Source organism: Lontra canadensis, unplaced genomic scaffold, assembly GCF_010015895.1.
Source record: "Lontra canadensis isolate GAN:19392208 unplaced genomic scaffold, GSC_riverotter_1.0 scaffold127, whole genome shotgun sequence".
In the NCBI taxonomy this organism is placed as follows: Eukaryota; Metazoa; Chordata; class Mammalia; order Carnivora; family Mustelidae; genus Lontra; species Lontra canadensis.
Genome location: NW_022631121.1, coordinates 2,043,960 through 2,064,664, shown reverse-complemented (window position 1 = coordinate 2,064,664; position 20,705 = coordinate 2,043,960). Strand labels below are relative to the sequence as shown.

The following is a 20,705-nucleotide window of genomic DNA, read 5'->3' as shown; positions in this document are numbered from 1 at the left end:
AGACTACAGGGACCTGGAGGAGAGACTGACACAAATATGACATCTATTTCCCTGGGTTCCTCAGTCACTTCTAGATGCAAGTCCCATGGCATTGTCTCCCTGTTGCCCTCCAAAATCCCCTCGTGCTGAAGATTCTCTCCTACAGTCCTCATATTGTTTGGAAAAATAAGTGTATCAGCCGCAGCTTAGCTGAAGAAGCAGAGCCACTGTGAGCGGTAGAGAAAGGGATTTTTCCCAGGAAACAGACCTGGCGCCTTGTGGGATGGGTGGAGGAGCGGAGGTGGGCAGGGGAGCTGGATCATGGGAGAAGTTACCCAGCTGTAAGTCAGAAGCCCAGCACATCCAGCTGCCAAAGTGCAGAAGCTACCCTCCCAGAAGCCACCAGAAGCTGTTCCTACCTCGGTGGTGCTGAAGAAAGGCCTGATGGGGGCTCCGGCCTGCCGTTGTTTGACAAGGTCAGCAGTTGCAAAGAAGATCTGGACCCAGAGACCAGGGGAGTGAGGTACAGCTGGGACCTTCTGTCACCAAGCCCAGCCATGACAACCTGGGGAAAGTAACAGCCGTGACTTCACACTCACCTTCCCCACCTTGTGCAAATCCCTTTCTTGGCCAAGTCTAACCCAGAGCCATAAGGGAAGGGCATCCTCGGAAGCGTGATTCCGGCTCGCCAAGTGAGCACACTACACACCACACACCACACGCCAGGCAGAGGAGCAGCAAATTCCCTGACAGAGTTCCTCCAGCAGCCAGGCCAGGCCCCCAGCCAGAGAAAGTGCGGGATGGATGGATCTTCAGGTTCAAAGTCTTTAACTGATCAGAGCAGGTTTTCTCATGCTAGAGACTGGAACACGTGAACAAGTGACTCCGACTTCTCCCGCTAGCATGGAACAGGAAAAATCTTTCCATGGCGGAGATGAATTTAGACGGATAGCCATCTCCGTTCTGAAACGAGGTAGGATGCATTAACAGCAGCATTCTGCTGCCACCAGAGTTAAAAAGAATCCTTTTCTGGGAAAGGCCCCAGCACATGCATATTTCAAAAGCCCTTTTAATACACTTATTCGAGGGGGAAATAACCTTAATGCAAACTGCGAAGATTGTACATGGCTAAAATGCACCAGTCCATTTATCAGTGGCATTTAGAATAGTTTCTTGGCAGAGAAAATATTTATTAGGACCCAATTTTTCTCCATCTGTGTTCTCCTCTTTAAAGAAAGTGCTGAGTCGTATATTAACACTTCAAGGTCTTGACTACTTTTTATCTTGAAAAAAAGCGAGAAAATGTTTGTCATTCCAGGAGCATAATCAGTTGAGCCAGCACACAATGACATAGTTAATTCACCAACGGAATTTGTTGCCATAGCTCCAGGGAGGGACCGGGTAGATTAAACAATGGCCTTTTTCACGAGGGCAGCTTCCTCCACAACCTGCCTGTCCCCCGCGCCACAGGCCATCAGAGCGCCAGTCCAGAGCACAGCAGTTGTCAGTGAACAACAGCCCGGAGGGGACAAGGGGAGACCTGTGGTAAATAAAGCAAGAACACCCAGCACCTTGGATCTCTGCTTATTCAATCACTGGGACGTGACTAGCTCCTCTGAGCGCGTCTTCAAGCTAAACCTTTGGTCAAGTTCACCGGTAAATCCAGAGAAGGACGATTTCACCGTGTGACTCGAAAGAACTCCAAAACGAAGAGAGGACTCTAGAAAAAAAGAAAGGGGAGCAGGATCAGACATGGTGGGCCACCAGGAAAGCACCACGAAAGGGGACGCCGGGGACAGTGGCGCTCCCACATTCTGGCGCAAGGTAACAGTAACATACATGCTTTCTTAGTGATTTTTGCCTCTTTGAATATCAAAGTCGGTCCAAAAAGGGAAGTCTTATGTATCTGTGAGTGTAATGGTTCTGTGCTAATTAATAGAGTCATACTCGAAATGGAAATAGTATCCTCTCCATCTTAAAGTGATAAAAAAGAAAAATTGTGACTCATCTTTCTTTATCCCTTGATTTATGCAAGCTCCCTGGATAGAATTAGATGACAAGAACAGATTCTCTTTCTTAAAAAAAAAAAAGAGTCAAATCAGTCTAAGAAAATGTAGGTGGTTCAAGGCAAAGAATGATGCTGTGGGAGCCTGAGGGCATTGGAGAAGTGTTTTAACCAAGCGTTCATTACCCTATAAAATGAGAAATTTTCCTATTAGAAAAGTCACAAAATCCTGACACCTATTTCTGAATTTCTTGGAATGCAATTATCACGAAAGTGAGACCACCTCATATGGTCTTTTATTTGGGGGGCGGGACGGTGCCCAGGGGAATGAGCATTTTAGTGGAGCCTTGTTAAAACTAAATGAGTTCTAGATAGAAAAAGTTTAGGTGGTGGGATGAAATAGTGAGAATATTTCAGATGAAGTGAAGAGGAGATTAGGGCCAGGGGAAGCTTCCTGGCAATGCTATGTTTCTGCCTCACCATAAAGCTGATTTCCCACCACACCCCTGAGAGTGGTTTCTTGGGTCTCAGGACATCAGCCCTGTTCTTTCGAGTTTCAGCACTCTATCAAAACCTCCCCATGCCCCTTCGAGTGCCTGTGGATAGCACCACATGCCTCACAATGTAGTCTGGGCCCACAGCCACCGGGTTTTTGAACAACCTGACTGGTAGACCATTTCCCCCAACTGGTCCCTTCCCCATTCATCTCAGTATTGTCTCTGATTTGGAAAAATGTATATGTTGAGGACTCATGAGTTTTACCGGCTCATTTTGTTGAGTGAATGGGGGAATCAGGAGGTATTTTAGTCATTCATTTATTCATTCTTTCATGCCTCATGACAAAAATAGATTTGAAATAGTATCAAAACAACTGGATTCAGTTCTTGACTGCTATGAATATGGAAAGTGGAGATGATCTTTCTATGCCCTGTCATGTAGAAATAAGTCTGTGCAAGTAATCACTCTGTTCTCCTATACCTTTTGTGAATTGAAAAATAGTCAAAGTCTTCTCATCTCATGGGTCTCCCAAGAGCATCACTTACTATAACAATGGCTGCAGTTTGGGGACATGTGGCTGCCTCAGTCAGTAGAACATGTGACTCTTGATCTCAGGGTTGTGAGTTCGAGTCCCACATTGGGTGTAGAGATTACTTACAAATGAAATCCTTAAAAAAATAATGGCTGCAATTTTTAGCCCTTAGTAGGTGGCATGCCCTGTGGTGAGTACTTTATGTACCTTATTTCATGTGATTACATCCAACAAAAGTGCTTAAGCTCCTAACTACTTGCCTCTTCTGCTAATCTGTACCTGTGAAATGGACTGGGTTTATTTAATCTCCTTGGGGAATCAAGATGTCAATCGGAACAATAACAAAGAAGTGATTGCGCTGACATTTTAATCACCCATTTTGCTTCTCAGTGTACTTTTGGTACATGAACTGACCTCAACTTCTATAAATTTAGCTTTCTGATTTCCACCGCTTTTTTTTTAAAGATTTTATTTGTTTATTTGGGAGAGAGAGACAGAGATAGCAAGAGAGAGCAGGGGCTGGGAGGAGAGAGAGAAGCAGGCTCCCCTCGGAGCAGGCAGCCAGACACAGGGCTCCATCCCAGGACCCTGGGATCATGACCGGAGCTGAAGGCAGCCGCTCAACCAACGAGCCCCTCAAGCGCCCCTCCCACTGCTTTTGTGCACCATACACTGATACTCCCAAGCTAATGGTACTGCTTACCAGCCAATAGTTATAAACATTGTCATTAAATATTTTATCTGAATGAAGAGGATAGTTATGAATTTAATAATATTTATGAGCTCCCTAGGAATGCAAACTCCCTTTAAATGAGAGAGCTGGTTATTCATTTTCCACATGTTTAACTTTGGTACTTGATTGGCACTTATTTGAAAATCAGAGAATGCCTGAATACATCTCAATTCCTCTTACTCCAAATCCTCTAAGGTAGCTATGATTTATATTTTCATTTTCAAGTGAGAAAATTGAAGCTCACAAAAGTTAAGTAAAATGCCCAAGTTAGTAAGGGTACAGTATAGCTGGAATTCAGGGTCTTGGATTCCATTTTCACTTTTTCTTTAAGCCTGCACTGTCAAATAAGGTAGCCACTAATTGTGTATGGCCATTTACATTTTAATTAGTTAAAATTAAATAAAATTTAAATTTTAGTTCTTCAGTGGTACTAGCCACCTTTGAAGTGCTCAATAGTCACACGGAACTCACTTTGAACAGCTCCTTTGAACAGCTAGAATATTACATCATTGCAGAAAGTTTTATTGGATAATGTTGTTTTAAGTTGTAATGTCTCTTTTCAATATGTTGACACATGTCCTCAAAATACATTGCAGTTCTAAGTAGTAAGGATTTAATATTTTACAGTAAAATTTCATTCATTGGAAGTCTCCTCATTTGCATAGCACCAAGTTAACTTTGATCTGCAAATTAATAATATAGATAAGAGTCAAGGAGACATTAAATGCACTTCAGAGACCAAAGATTTTTAAGCACCATCAAATAACTCCAGAAGCACTCACTTAGATGCAAGCAATTGATATGATAATTACACATAGTTTTTATTTATTCATTAAAACAGGATCCCCTAAGGTGCCCTGGTAGGAAATAATATGGTTAGCCTAGTTCTTTATGGCAAACCTTCTGCTATTCCTAAATTCTATGTAAAATCATTTTATACTACTGATTTACCTTCCTCTCTTCCATTGGGTCATTAAGGAAATTAGTAGCATAAAATACTATCACAATAAAAATTTATGAGCTCAAGATTTAATTATGAAACCCTTGCTTCTTCCACTCTATCCCAGGATGCCCTGGAAGGAGTGCTCCTGTGGGCCCCCATAAAGCCTGGAACACAGGAGAGGTTCTACAAATATCTTTTGATTGGCTGACAGAGACAGTTCTTTCAAGATGTCACTCATTGGAGGGAACCCCGATTTTCTATAGAGAATTCATGGATCAAAATGAAAACTCTCTCACTTCTTCTTTTCCCTTTACCAGTCTTCATTGCAAGATAAGGGCTTCCTATTTGAAAGGAAAGATGATTTCCAGGCATTCGGTGAGGGGGACGGGAGCTCAGTGCACTCCTGCCTGAGGATCTGGAACTAAACCTGCCAACTCCTTCAGCAGGGAGAGTTGCCTTCCCAGGGCACCAATCACCGCATAGGCCCATCAGTTCTTAAATACTATGTTGACCCCATTTGCCAGGTACTATCCTGGTTCTAGGTAATAGAATAAAAGAAGAGGACTTTGAGCTACTGAGAGAAGAATGACACCTGAATTTCTAAATCTTCAACAGAGGTGGATTCTTGCAGCTTGCTCGAAATGTTCATACCAAAGATGGGTTCCTTTTTAGTAAAGAACACAACTCATTTCCTCACTTTAGTGGTTAGCTTCAAAGAATATGATTTGTCACTGCCCTGTCTTCGGTGAGGAAGATCTCTAACATGTAAGCCATAAGCAAAGAAAGAAAAAAAATAATTGAAACAATATGAATGTAGATCAAACATTTAGTCTTTCTTTGGAGGGAATTAAACAATTTGGAACATTCCAGATTTCTGAAGTTTAGATATCTGAGGATCTTTTAAAGGCACTAAGCCAAAGTAGATATGACGTTTTTACTTTTTGTTCTAAAACACAATTAGAACTTCTTTCCTCTCCTCCATCTGTGATTCCTTCACTTTATAGCAACAGGCATGTTATTTGCACAACTTGCAGTTAACTCAACACAGTCTTTGCCTCTTTTGGAAACTGTATGGTGGACTGACCCAAGGGTATGATCACTGCCATGGGCTGCTCTGCTGATAGTTCTCACCCTGGAAATTGATGAGTAGTGCACACGCTCCATGCTTGTTCCAACTGAATCTGGGGTTCTGGAAGACACTCATCCCTCCCTAAGCTATAGATGCCCACCCACTGTGGTCCTCTAAGCAAGCTTTGACTATTGGGCATCCTGGAAATCTTACAGCTCACCAAAATGGCTCAATTTTGCACACAAAAACTTGCGTAGTGAGAGGTGAAACCTGTGTCTGCTGAAGCCTGGGGTTCTTCTTGTCTTCCCGGTACTGGAAACTATGGGAAGAAAAGGAATCTTACTGGTATCTCTTATTTTTGTCCTTTATTCTCAGAGAGTTGGAACTAGCTCTGACATGCCATGGAGCAAAGGATATATGAGAACGGGCATCCAATTAATCTTGCCCCATTCTTGCAATGAGGACTTATAATGTGAAAACATACCCTTTATTTCAATCTCACCCAGGTATTAGAGCATTTCAATTTTTTTCAATTTTGATACTTTGTTTTTTAAGTACTCTCTATGCCCAACGTGGGGCTTGAACTCATAAACCCGACATCAAAAGTCGCATGTTCTTCCAACTGAACTAGCCAGGCGCCTCTATAAGAGCACTATAAAGTTTTCTTTGACTTTTCATGAACTAGAAATTTTCTCTTTCTCTCTCATATACACACACACACGTACACACAGATACGCACATAGAAAGAGAAGAGAAAGGAAAAACAATGGAAAGTATGGCTCAGGATGAAAAGAAAATAATAGTTGCTTCACATCTCTCCTCTTCGTTTCCATTAAGTCTTTTTTTTTATCTTTTTTTAATTTATTTGACAGACAGAGATCACAAGCAGGCAGAGAGGCAGGCAGAGAGAGGAAGGAAAGCAGACTCCCTGCTGAGTGGAGACCCCCGATGCAGGGCTCCATCCCAGGACCCTGAGATCATGATCATGAAAATAACGAGTGTTGGTGGGGATGTGGAGAAACTGGAACCGTCATACATGGCTGGTGGGAATGTTACACAGTACAGTCTCTTTGGAAAACAGTTTGGCAGTTCCTCAAAAAGTTAAAAATAGAGGGGCTCCTGGGTGACTCAGTCAGTTAAGCATCCACCTTGAGATTATGCTCAGGTTGTGATCTCTGGGTCGTGGGTTTGAGCTGAAGGCAGAGGCTTTAACCCACTGAGCCACCCAGGCGCCCCTCCATTAAGTCTTAAAAGTATAGAATTTAAATGTTAATTTTTTTAAAGCAAAGATTATATGATTAGATTTTAACAGTACCATCATATTAACTAAAAAAAAAAAAATCAATCATTGGGCACCTGGGTGTCTCAGTCATTTAAGTGTCTGCCTTCAGCTCAGGTCATGATCCCAGGGTCCTGGGATTGAGCTCTGCATCAGGCTCCCTACTCAGTGGGGAGCCTGCTCCTCCCTCTCTCACTCCTCCTGCTCTCTCACTGTGTCTCTCTGTCAAATAAATAAATAAATAAATTTTAAAAAATCAATCATTAAGAGCTTGCTCTACCTATATACTCCTGTTCTACATATTCTTGGAGAGTGCGGACATCCATCTTGGATGCACGGCTCCTGATGTACTGTAGATGCTTAGTAAATGTTTGTTGAATGAGTGAAAGGAAGTTAAATCAGTGTTCATTCTATATCCTTCTTGCCCAGAGAGAATCCTAAGTTGTTCATCGAAGGGCAACTCTAGGTTGTCCCGGAGAATGAACAAATTTCAACCCAGCCTCTGAGGCATGCATCATTGTTGGGTAGACCGATTTCAACTTGACTCCAGCCTCTAAACTGCATGGCTTTATCTTTAACGCCTGTAACAGAGATGTAGTGATCACTGTTTATAGGACTCTCTACCCCAAATCCTGCCAGAATCCTAGGGTTGCTGTAGGTTTGTGATCTATGAAAGCCAGGTGGGGTCGCTCAGAGATACCAGAGGGGGCAGACTCCCTCTCTACAGTTCTTCCCCAGCTTCCCCAGAGACGCACAGAGCTGGATCAGCCTCCAAGAGAGATGGGAAAGACTTGTCTACAAATCTGTCCCATGAGTTCTTTTCCATGGGGCTACTATACCTTCCCTTAAGGTGGCAGTTGAAGGACTTTTGTAAGGAATTTTAAGGAATTCAATACAAAAATGGAGAATGAATAAAAGAGCTTTGTAGGGTTTTTTCCATTATACAAGGTAGGAGAGTTATAATCGCCAGGAAGCACAATAGAAGTCTTCTTACCATTTACGGTGGGGACTAGTAGGTTAGTTAACTGAAAAATAAAATGTTTCTAATAAAGAGTTGTTTGAAAAAATGGTTAATGCATGCATTAAATATTTTGCTTAAACTTAAAATAGATATATTATTAATTGGCCAATCCTTTAATTGGACCACTGATTAAAGGTCTGTGCTGTCTTTTATTCATAAGGTGTACACATATGCAACAGCTATGATTTCTATTTTTGGTTTATTCTAAGTGAAGTGAAAACTCAAGATATTTTCAAAACATTGAGTATAGAATCCTAGATTTGGGGGGATTTTGTTCCCTATCTTTTACAATTGTCTTCCCCTCACCTAATTCAACAGCAATTTTTAAAAGCCACATGACTGTTTATCTTTCCAAAACAATTTAATTTCTTAAAAATAACTTTTTTGCATCATTTTTATCAGTTTATATAACATTTAATTAAATTGTATCATTGCAGTCACAATGGCATAAATAGGTTTGGGGAAAAGTTCAGTTAATTCTTGGAAAATGTAAAACTCAACTATTCAGAGCTAAAATACCCAGGCTTTCTCAAGAGTAACTTACCAGTAGACAGAGCACTCAGAGAGTTCTGAGGACCCTTAGGGAAAATGGAGAGCCCTGTAGGTTGCTTAACTTAGAGGTTGTTTAAGGGAATCACTCCTATTCCTCTCTAGACAGAAAAGGTTAAAAATAATAGTAACCAGAGCAGGAAGGACATCTTTTTTGTGTTTGTCTTCCACGCTTCAAGGGTCACTACATTATTTAATGAGCACCTCCTTTGTAATAGGCACTCAGGAGATTCAAAGGGCCATTCTTTTTTTTTTTTTTAAAGGTTTTATCTATTTGACAGAGAGAGAGAGAGAGAGAGAGCACAAGCAAGGAGAGCAGCAGGCAGAGAGAGAGGGAGAAGCAGGCTTCCTGGTGAGCAGGGAGCCCAATGCGAGGCTGAATTGCAGGACCCTGGGATGGTGACCAGAGCCGAAGGCAGATGCTTAACCCACTGAGCCACCTAGGTGCCCCAAGAGCTATTCTATTAAAGATATAATCCACGTCATAAAGGGTATAATTCATTGTTGCTTTAGTATATTCACAGGGTTATACAACCTTCCACACAGTTTAATTTTAAGATTTTCATCATCCCCCCAAATTGTACTCATTAGCAGTCCCTCCCCAGACCCCTCAATACCCCCCAGCACCAGGCAACTGCTAATCTACTTTCTCTTATGTGGATTTGCCTATTCCAGACATTTCACAGATGAGGAATCACACAATATGTATATGTATATTGTATATCATACAATATCTTGTGTCTGGCTTCTTTCACTTAGTTTATCTTTTCAAGATTTACATATGTTATAGTGTGAATCTGTATTTCATCCATTTTTATGGCCAAATAACATTCCATTGTATGGACAGACCACTATTTGTTTCTCCATTGATCAGGCAGTGACCATTTGGGTTGTTTCTACTTCTTGCTTAGTGTGAATAATGCTTATGACATTTGCTACAAGATTTTTGTGAACATGTGTTTCCTTTTTTAAAAAAGATTTGTTTACTTATTTGAGAGAGAGCACAGGCACGTGAGCACAGTGGGGAGGGGCAGAGGGAGAGAGAGAGAATCTCAAGCAGACTCCCCGCTGAGCGTGGAGCCCTATGTGGGGCTTGAACTCACAATGCTGACATCGAGAACGGAGTTGAAATCAAGAGTTAGATGTTTAACTGACCGTATCACCCAGACGCCCTATGAACATATGTTTTCAAATCTCTTAGATAAACACCTAGGTGTGGAATAGCTGGGTCAAATGGTAACTCTATTTTTAACTTTCTTTAAAAAGGTTTAAAATTTTTTTTTATTTGAGAGAGAGAGAGAGAGAGAGAGAGAGGAGGGGCAGACAGAAAGACGATCTGAAGTAGGACTCCCCGCTGAGCACAGAGCTCAAACCCACGACCCAGAGATCACAACCTGAGTCATAATCTCAAGGTGGATGCTTAACTGCCTGAGTCACCCAGGAGCCCCTCTATTTTTAACTTTTTGAGGAACTGCCAAACTGTTTTCCAAAGAGACTGTACTGTGTAACATTCCCACCAGCCATGTATGAAGGTTCCAGTTTCTCCACATCCCCACCAACACTCGTTATTTTCCATTTTCAAAATCATAGCCATTCTAGTGGGGGTGACATGGTATCTCATTGGGCTTTTGATTTGTATTTCTATAATGACTAGTGAAGTTTAGCATTTTTTCACCCGTTTATTGGCCATTTGTGTATCTTCTTTGGAGAAACCTCTTTTGAAATCCTTTCCCCATTTTGAATTGTGTTATTTGTCACAAAGACCCATCTTTGGCTTAAAGTAAGGTTTCTCAACCTTGGCATTATTGACATTTTGAGCTGGATAATTCTTTGCTGCGGGGGTGGGGGGTGGGGGGAGGGAGGCCTTTACTGAGCAGCTTCCCTGGTCTCTACCCACCAAATATCAGTAGCATTCCCAAGTTCTGACAATCAAAGCTCTGTCCATGGTGCCTGGCTGGCTCAGTCTATAGATCATGTGAGTCTTGATCTCAGGGTTGTAAGTCCAAGCCCCACCTTCAGTACGGAGATTATTTAAAAATAAAATACTAACAAAGCTACGTCCAGACACTGCAAAATCACTCTTGGGGACAGGCACAAAATCTCCCCAAGAAAAGAACGACTGCTCTCAAAGAGCTACCTGTGCAGCTGAGAAACACTCACACAGAAACACAACTTCATGATGATGTAAGAAAGTGGAGGCACCCTGGAGGCGTGAACTGATCTTCCCAAGTCTGGTTGATGGGTTAACTAACAATATGAGAAAGAAAATCAAGTTTACAAAGGAGAATTACCTAACATTATGAGATAATGATTTGATACCATAACACAAAAAGAGTTGTAAGTTTGTATATGGAAGTATCAAAAGTGTGGTACATCTAGAACTAGAGGTTTTATGAGAAGATGAATTTACCATGAGCTGTTCTCTGGAAGTAGTGTCATCCTTTGATGGTCCTAGGCATGAAGTGTAAATGGCTGTTAACGTGGCCTTTCACTCTTAGCCCTTAGCTTCATTTCTCCTGTTAGTTTCATCTCCTAGTGGAGATATGTGCCCATCTGTCTCAGACAGAGATTGCTGGATTCCAAGGAACAGTACCTACTAAGCTAGCTTTTCCTTTCTTTAAAGAAAGATTTTATATATTTGAGAGAAAGAGAGCAAGCACATGAGCAGAGGGGCGGGGGAGAGGGAGAGGGAGAAGCAGACTCCTTGCTGAGCAGGGAGCCTGATTTGGGACTCAATCCCAGGACCCTGGGATCATGACCTGAGCCGAAGGCAGACACTTAGCCGACTGAGCCACCCAGGTGCCCTAAGCTAGCTTTCTCAGTGCAGGGAAAGAAAAGGTCTATCCAATAGAACCAACAGAAAGCTGAATAGCCGGTCTCAGCAAGGAAAGGGACTGGAGCAACGTGAGAAGACCTCAGAAAGGGTTATTTGCAGAGATAGTTACTTTAATCCCCTGACCTACTCAGACTCCATCTCTTAGTTCTAATTCCTTAAAGAGGGAGTTGGAGGATCTGAGAAACCCCTGAACAATGACCAGGGCTTGACTTCTTAATCAGTTGTCCCAACCCTGGGCTGTGCGGTGGAATGGGTTTTCACAGACAGGGTGGAGTCGGTTAAGGGAAAGACAAAATAAAAGCAGCTACCTCATTGGCCTACCTCATTGATTAGGCCATTCCACCACCTGTATAGATTTTCCCCCACTTTTTGTCTTCACAAACATTTTTGCCCTATTTCTCCATGAAATACACATCTCACAGAAATGGCCTTGCTATTGTTTGCCAGTTGAACACAATTACCCTCATTTACCTATGGCCTTGCAGTCTTAATATCAAGTATCTTGACATTATTATTATTATTATCATCATCATTATTATTAAATAATTTCCACACCCAATGTGGGGCTCGAACTCTCAATCCGAGATCAAGAGTCACATGCTCTACCGACTGAGCCAGCCTGGCACCCCAAGTGTCTAGACTTTTAAAGGGGGGATGTGGAAAAAATAAAAAATAAAAGGAGGATGCAGGATGGGGGGCAAATTACCCATAATATTTTCTATTTAATAATGACATGGTAGGCAGGTGTCATTGAAACTAAGATGAACTATTTTAACAAGAAAAATATATCTGTTTGGGGAGAAACGTCTGAATCCCTTTCATTCCAATCCTCCCCCATTGGCATCACAGTTGGGAATAAAGACTACTAAGCTGTCAAGAGGTGGTACATCCTTCCCACTAGTTAATAAAGTGATGCCCTGCCTTCACAGCCTATTAATTAAGAAGGTAATCAGTGCATGCTTCAAGTTTGCTATTTGAAACTCAAAGGCAATAAAATCAGAACACTGCTCAGATTTTTTTTTCTCATAAAGAAATGAATAACAAATTAGGGTCACAGCGCTAGAGTAATCACATTTTGAATGATTTCTCCTGAGCATGCCTTTAATAGCCTGTATGTGTTGGATAAGAAGAACAAAGAAAGGTAAAGTTAATTATCCAGGAAAAGCTTCACCAAGGAGTTTTGGTCACTTTAACCCAGGGTTTCTCAACCTTGGTACTAATGATATTTGGGGCCAGATAATTCTTTGTCATGTGCGTTTACTGGAATGTTCAGCGGCATCCCTGGTCTCTAACCAGTGTATGCTACTAGAACTGGTCCCACCCAAGTCTTAACAACAAAAATGTTTGCAGACATTGTTAAATGTCCTCTGTGGGGGCAAGAAGACCCTGGGATTAAGAACTAATGAATTGGGGTGCCTGGGTGGCTCAGTCGGTTAAGCGTCTGACTCTTGACTTCTGCTCAGGTCACCATCTCAGGGTCATGAGATCGAGCCCAGCACTGCTGGCTCTCGGTGTAGAGTCTGCTTGAGATTATCTCTCCCCCCCCCCCCGCCCCTTCCCCCACTCGCCCGAGCACTTGCTCTCTCTCTCTCTCTCTCTGAAATTAAAAAAAAACTTTAAAAAAAAGAACTAATGAATTAACCACATACGTTCCTTCATACTCCCCATCCCTCCAGGGTCCCTCTAGAGTTTGTTGTTTTAAGCCCTTAGGACCAAACATTTTATACAAGGGCCATTTACGTTTTCCAGGGAATTGTTTGAAAAGAAACTTGTCCACGTGAGAAGGGCTCTTTGCATTTCTGTATTGAAGAGTAGCAAACAAAAAGAACAAAGGAAGGAGGTCTAATAAAGGTATTTAGGTAAAACACTCAGCCAAACACTTATATTTAATCCCTATGAGACCCTCAGGGGCATAATTAGCCTTATTTTATTGGTGAGGAAACTGAGGTTTAAAGAGGTTAAGTAATTTGCTTAAGAACACAGTTTGTAATTTAGTGGTGGAGCTAGAAATCTGATGGCAAAGTTGTGCCTATTTGCATGTTCCCTCATTAAATGCACTCGAAGTGTTAGACATCTAATAAAGCAAGGTGACCAATTTCTTTAGTTTGTGTATTTGTTTATTTTAATTTTTAAAATATTTTATTTATTTATTTGGCAGACAGATTACAAGTAGGCAGAGAGGCAGGCAGAGAGAGGGGGAAGCAGGCTCCCTGCCGAGCAGAGAGCCCAATACGGGGCTCCATCCCAGGACTTGGGATCATGACCCGAGCCAAAGGCAGAGGCTTAGCCCACTGAGCCACCCAGGTGCCCTTATTTACATTAAATTTTTATTTAAATTCTAGTTAGTTAACATACAGTGCAATATTGCTTCCAGGAGTAGAATTTAGTGATCCATCACTTACTATAACACCCAAGGCTCATCCCAAGTGCCCTCCTTAATACCCATTGCCCATTTAGCTCATCCCCCCACCTGCCTCTCTCCATCACCCCTCAGTTTGTTCTCTATCATTAAGAGTCTCCTATGGTTTCCTTACCTCTCTCTTCTTTTTTTTATCTTTTTAAAAATACACAGCTTTTGGGATGCCTGGCTGGCTCAGTTGATAGAGCACGTGACTCGATCTTGGGGTAGTGAGTTCAAGCCCCACACTGGGTATGGAGCCTACTTTCAAAAATGTTAAAAATTGAAAATACAGGGGCACCTGGGTGGCTCAGTGGATTGAGCCTCTGCCTTCGGCTTGGGTCACGGTCTCAGGGTCCTGGGATTAAGCCCCGTGTGCTCTCGGCTCGGCAGGGCCCTGCTTCCCCCGCCCCCACCTGCCTCTCTGCCTACTTGTGATCTCTGTCAAATAAATAAATAAAATCTTTAAAAAAAATTGAAAATACAGCTTTTATTAGGGATGGTTTCAAACATGCAAAAGTAGACAAATCGGTGTCTTCCCATTTCTGTTGTTCATGTACTCGTCATGTAGCTACAACAACGATTACCTCAGGACCAATATTGTTGCCTGTAGAGCTTTTCAGCCTTGGTGTTATTGACATTTGGGACTGGATAATTGTTCTGTGTATTATGTGTGTCCAGTACGCACACAAGACAAGGCAGGACCAAAACCGAGTTCTGTCTGGTTTGACTAAAAGTATATTGAGTTGTTTTTGGATTCAGAGAGTTTATTACTTACTTAGTGAAAGACATGTAGCCACTGGTGCCAGCCTATAGTCCTTGTCCCACACGCCAAGAACAGCACTGAATAGAAAGAGGCCGATGACCTCCAGACTCCTGTTGCTGAGGAGCAACTCCTGTTGCTGTGTAGATGGTCACTAACTGGTTTCCTTTTCTGCAGCGCTATACAGAGGGGGGAAGGGCAGGAAGGCCCAGACCTCAACAGAACCCAGGAGGTGATTGGAAACTACCGTATGAGGGGCACCTGGGTGGCTCAGTCAGTTAAGAATCCAACTCTTGATTTCTGCTAAGGTCATGATATCAGGGTTGTGGGATCGAGCCCCATGCTGGGCGTGGTTCCTGCTCAATATTTCTCTCTCCCTCTGCCATTCCCCACTGCATGCTCTCTCTTTCTAAAATAAATGAACAGGGGCGCCTGGGTGGCTCAGTGGGTTAAAGCCTCTGCCTTCAGCTCAGGTCATGATCCTGGGATCCTGGAATCAAGCCTCGCATCGGGCTCTCTGCTCTGCAGGGAGCCTGTTTCCTCCTCTCTCTCTGCCTGCCTCTCTGCCTACTTGTGATCTCTGTCTGTCAAATAAAAAAAACTTTAATAAAATAAAATAAATGAACAAATCTTAAAAAAAAAAGAAAAGAGAAAGAAACTGCCTCATGAGAGTCTTATCGTGGAGATAGGGAGGCAAGCAGGAAGTGGCCTCCAAGCCACTCCTAACAGGCTTGTACCTCTCACAGTCTAGGAAGGTCACGAGACAGTCTGCCAACACTCAGATGAGCTGCAGTTCAAGTCTTTGCCAATGTGAGCTATGTGGATACATTCAGATGACCTCTGACACATTCAAGTGGACACATTCAAGGTTGTCAGGGCATGAGGGCAGAGCCAGTCCCCCACAGTGGAGGGCTGTTTCTGTGCACTGTAGGGAGTGCGGCTGTAGACGTCGGCTGCGTCACCCCGCAAGATGGGACGACCAAAAATGACTCCAGACATCCCCGAACGAACGTAGGGTGGAAGACCAAGTTCCACCCAGCTGAGAACCACTCATCTAGAGCCCTAACCACTCCCCTCACCCACACAATAGACTTCATCTGCAAATACGTCACTGTGTATTTCTTAGTTTTTACATTTTTTAATGATTTTACTTATTTATTAGAGAAAGAGAGAGAGAGAACAAGCAGGGGGAGTGGCAGGCAGAGGGAGAAGCAGGCTCTCCGATGATCAGGGAGCCCGACGCAGGGCTCCATCCCAGGACCGGGGGACCATGACCTGAGCCTAAGGTAGACGCTTAACCTACTGAGCCACTCAGGCGCCCCTTCACTGTATATTTCTAAAATGAAGTTTCAAGAAAGATAAACAAGATATCATTATACCTGAAATATTTAATAATAATTCTTTTATGGCATCCAGAAACTGTGCAAATTTTTTTAAAGATTTTTAAAATTTTCTTATTTTAGAGAGTGCACACGTGCGTTGGGGGAGGGACAGAGGAGAGGCAGAGAATCTCAAGCAGATGCTTGAGCCCCACGCAAGGCTCGATTTCTCTACCCTGACATCATGACCTGAGCCGAAACCAAGAGTCGGGTGCTTAAGCAACGGAGCCACCCAGGCACCCCCAAATTGTCCAAATTTCTTATTGTTTCATGCATATCATAATTTTTTACAGTGTTTTGAACTAGGATCCTAATAATTTGGGGTATACATCACAATGCTGTGATTCCTGTGTCTTTTAGATTTCATCTAATCCATAGGTTTCTTGCAATTTTTTGGTTGCAGAAAATGAGTTTGTCTTATAGAGCTTCCTACAATTTGGATCTTGCTGATTGCATCCCTGTGGTGTTAAGGTCCTCCTTTATCCCTTCTGAATTTCCCATTAATTGGTCTCAGATCAAGAGGTGTCATTGAAGCCAGGTTCTGTTTGCTTGACAAACTATTTGATGGGTGGTATACGGCCTTCTTTATTTTAGGCACGTATAATATTCGTGGTTGTTTGTCTTTTTGTCGTGTAAGCCGTGGTTGATGCTCAGTGCCTAGATCCAATCATTCATTAGTGCTTATCAAATTGGGAGAGTCCAATCCATCATGTTCTTTATTACCGTCATAGTTTTATTACTCATTCAAAGATGATACACTTCTCCTTACTACTTGGTCACTCAGAAGTACATTTGATTAGAAGAGCTAAGATAAATGCCTGATTGTTTCCCTCTGACTTCCAGTTTTCCAAATAATGCGTGTGATCTCTTGCATCCACCAATGCAGACAAATGAGGTTATCGGTTTGTTTGGGATTTTGTTTAATAGTATTATGACTGGGTAGATTTTTTTAAAGATTTATTTATTTATTTTCACAGAGGGTGGAGGGAGAACAAGCAGGTTTTGTGCTGAGCTCAGAGCCCAACCCGGGGCTCAATTTCACAACCCTGAGATCATGACCTGAGCCGAAACCAAGATTCAGTTGCTTAACTGACTGAGCACCCACCACATACCCACCGGCGTGCCTGAACAGGTGGATTTAAACACACCTGATGGATTTCAATCCACTGCAGTTCTCATCTGCACTGATGTGTAAACTTTTCATCTTTGGCTGACAAGAGTCTCTCCAAGTTGGGTCCTGAGTCCTTTTGACAATTTCTGTCCTTTCTGAAAAAAGGATAATAAAACTTATACATTCACATCATTATTTTTGTCTTCAGTTTTGCTCTCCAATAGTGTTACTCAAAGTGTGGGCCTCAGGCAGCACCTGTACCAGCTGGAGAGAAAACCAAGTTGATGGGCCCTTGCTGGCCTGCTGGATTAGAATCTCCGGGAACGTGGCCTGGGGAACTAGTTTAACAAATTCTCCGGGTGATTCTTGCTCTAAAAAACTGAACTTAGAGCCTTGGGGTCACCTTCCTCACTGAAGATCTCTAACTCTTCAGGAATTTCTTGCCAGAGTAGGCCACCCCTCTCTTCTTACTGGATGGCAACAGAGGACACAATCATCCTCGAGGGTTATTTCCAATATTTTTGAAACCACCTAAAGCCAACTGGTGGTTTGATAGATGAATGGTAAATCTGGAAATCTGGTTAATACCTCTTTAGATCCCCCCAAATACTGATTTGATGATATAAAAACTGATTTTATTTTTAAGATTTTATTTTTAAGTAATCTCTACACCCAATGTGGGGCTCAAACTCACAATCCTGAGATCAAGAGTTGCATGCCCTACGACCCCCAAAACAGATTTTCCTTAACGGCCTTATAAAATGGCCATGATGAGGGGCGTCTGGGTGGCTCAGTGGGTTAAGCCTCTGCCTTTGGCTCAGATCATGGTCCCAGGGTCCTGGGATCGAGCCCCACATTGGGCTCTCTGCTTATTGGGGAGCCTACTTCCCCCACCCCCTGCCTGCCTCTCTGCCTACTTCTGATCTCTGTCTGTCAAATAAATAAATAAAATCTTTTTAAAAAAGTAAAAATAAAATGGCCATGATGAAAATTTCAGAAGAACTGTTCCAAAAATGTTTTGAGTAATGGTAGTATTAACATGTGCCAGGGCCTGCCATGATTTACTGCTGACGCTTTTACTGCTTTTGAATTCCTAGGGTTGAGTGTTGTGGTGAGGTTATCAGGGCTACTTTGCAGAAATAAAGGATTATTTTTCTTTGGAAGTGTTCTTACCTCATGCTTGCTTACTTACTTACTGAAGAGAATTTATTCTTGGAGCAAGAATGGGCTTCCGTGGCAGCACACTGACTGCATGTAGTCCCTGTTGAGCACCACTACTGAGTCATTCCACAGAGCCCCTCCCCTGGCACTTAAATAGAGTAGGTTTAAAATGATTGTTTTGGGGGCACTTGGGTGGCTCAGTCCATTGAGTGTCCAACTTTTTAAAATTTGATTTATTTATTTGACAGAGAGAGACAGAGAGGCAGAGAGGCAGGCAGAGAGGCAGGCAGTGTGTGGCGGGGGAGCAGGCTCCCGGATGAGCAGAGAGCCCGATGTGGGGCTTGATCCCAGACCCTGAGATCATAACCTGAGCCGAAGGCAGAAGCTTAATCCTCTGAGCCACCCAGGTGCCCCAAGTGTCTGACTCTTGCTTTCAGCTTAGGTCATGATCTCAGGGTGGTGGGATCCTGCCCATCACTGGGCTCCGTGCTCAGTAGGGAGTTTGCTAAAGGTTCTTTTCCTCTCCCTCTGCCCCTCCCCCTGCTCATGCACACACACACACACACACACACACACACACACACTCTTAAAATAAATAAATCTTTAAAATGATTGCTTCTGGACACATTGAAGGTTTTTACATAGCTACCTTCTTGGGATACAGAAATGAATAGGCTTTATTTCTTTCGATGTAAACAAAATAGATATTCTTGGAAAAAAGAGCCTTATAGTTGAGGGTCAAAACCTTTGCCTTCTTTTTTAAGGTTTATTTATCTATTTTTAGAGAGAGGGGGCACAAGTTGGGAGAACAGCAGAAGGAGAGGGAGAGGGATAGAAGCAGACACCCCACTGAGCACAGAGCCTAACACGGGGCTCAGTCTCACAACCCCAAGATCATGACCTGAGCCCAAATCAAGAGACGCTTAAGTAACTGAGCCACCCAAACCTATGTTTTAATAAAGTTTCTCATCTCTGCTTCACTTCGTCTCTGTGGTTCTCAACTTTTTTTTCGTTCTGCATTTTTTTAAAGATTTTATTTATTCATTTGAGAGAGATACAGAGACAGAGATGGAGAGAGAGAGAGCACAAGCAGGGGGAGAGGCAGAGGAAGAGGAAGAAGCAGACTCCCCACTGAACTGAGAGCCTGATGTGGGGCCCGATCCCAAGACCTGGAGATCATGACCTGAGCCAAAGACAGACACTTAACCATCTGAGCCACCCAGGCTCCCCTCGTTCTGTATTTTTTAATGTCCTGATGCTGCAGTCCAGTCCAATAAGGGCAGAATCTCTTGGGGGTGAGGGGACGAGGCTTCTGTGCTTTTGAAAGCTCCCCAGGTGATTGTCACGTGCAGCCAAGGCCAAGAATTTTGCAAGGTGAAGCAGAGAGGATGAGAAACTTGATTAAGAAGTGAAATGAAACCCCTCAAGTGTCAGACTCTCTTTTTTCAAGAACAAGAGAGTGGATATACTTATAGGCTGTTGTTGGAAAGATCGTTTCTGGCCGGCACCCCCTGATATTATTCGGAGATTAACATTTCACCCCCAGAGAAGATGACTTGGTGAGTCTGCTCCTGTTTGTATGCTGGAGGAAGAACCCACTGATGCTACTCCGGGAAAGATTTATTAGAGCATGTGGCGACATCATCTTGAATGATTGTTTCCTGATGCCATCCTCTACTGGCACCTGCGGAATGAGTCAAATATGAGATTTATAGGGGCTTGATAAAAGGTTTAATCTATGAGGTTGTATCACTAACTGTCAAACTAACTGAAAAGCTTTCAACATGAAGGCTATCCAAAGAGAGCAAAGTGAGCAGAGCGTGGGAAATGTTGAGCGACAGACGTGGCATATGATGAACAGGGGCTTTAAAGTCCAATAGGCCTGAGTTTGAAACTCAGCTCTGCCAAGCTCTGTGACCTTGGGAAAATTACTTAACCTCTCTGTGCATGGATTCTTACCTGCAAACCTGGCAGAGTGCCTGTGCCTGACACAAAGCACGGTTTTACAAATGACTGTTTTAAAATTATAGGCAATGTATTGTTCCAATAACCAGAGATGAGATACTCATGAAACTCATGAGTTCCTCATGCTAAGGAACGTGCAGTAGGCAGACTAATGCCCCCCCCGCTCTGCCCCGAGATGTCTACATCCTAATTCCCAGAACCCAGGAACCTGTAACGTCTTACTTGACCGGCAAAAGGGATTTTGCAGATGTGATGAAGTTAAAGATGTTGAGATACAAGAGATTATCCCGGATCATCCAAATGCCCAGTGTAATCACAAGGGTCCTTTCAAGTGAAAGGAGCAGGCAGGGAAGGGAGAGATGTGACTGTGGCCAAGGTGGCTGCTGATGCAGTTGCTGGCTCGTGAGATGGAAAGAAGAGGGCAGGGAGCCAAGGGATGCGGGCAGCTCTAGAAGTTGGAGGAGGCAAGGGAATGGATTTCCCC

The 20,705-nt window shown here is 43.0% G+C and overlaps 1 protein-coding gene across 1 annotated transcript in view; it reads left to right on the top strand.

The window, feature by feature from the left end:
• Positions 1-1,440: 1,440 nt before the first annotated feature.
• The window catches only part of PCYT1B (phosphate cytidylyltransferase 1, choline, beta), a 120,178-nt gene continuing 100,913 nt past the window's right edge, over positions 1,441-20,705 (top strand). Inside the window, exon 1 of the mRNA XM_032842301.1 lies at positions 1,441-1,803. Within this exon, the coding sequence (XP_032698192.1) occupies positions 1,732-1,803 (72 nt within the window). The 5' untranslated portion in view covers positions 1,441-1,731. The remainder of the gene's footprint in view (positions 1,804-20,705) is intronic.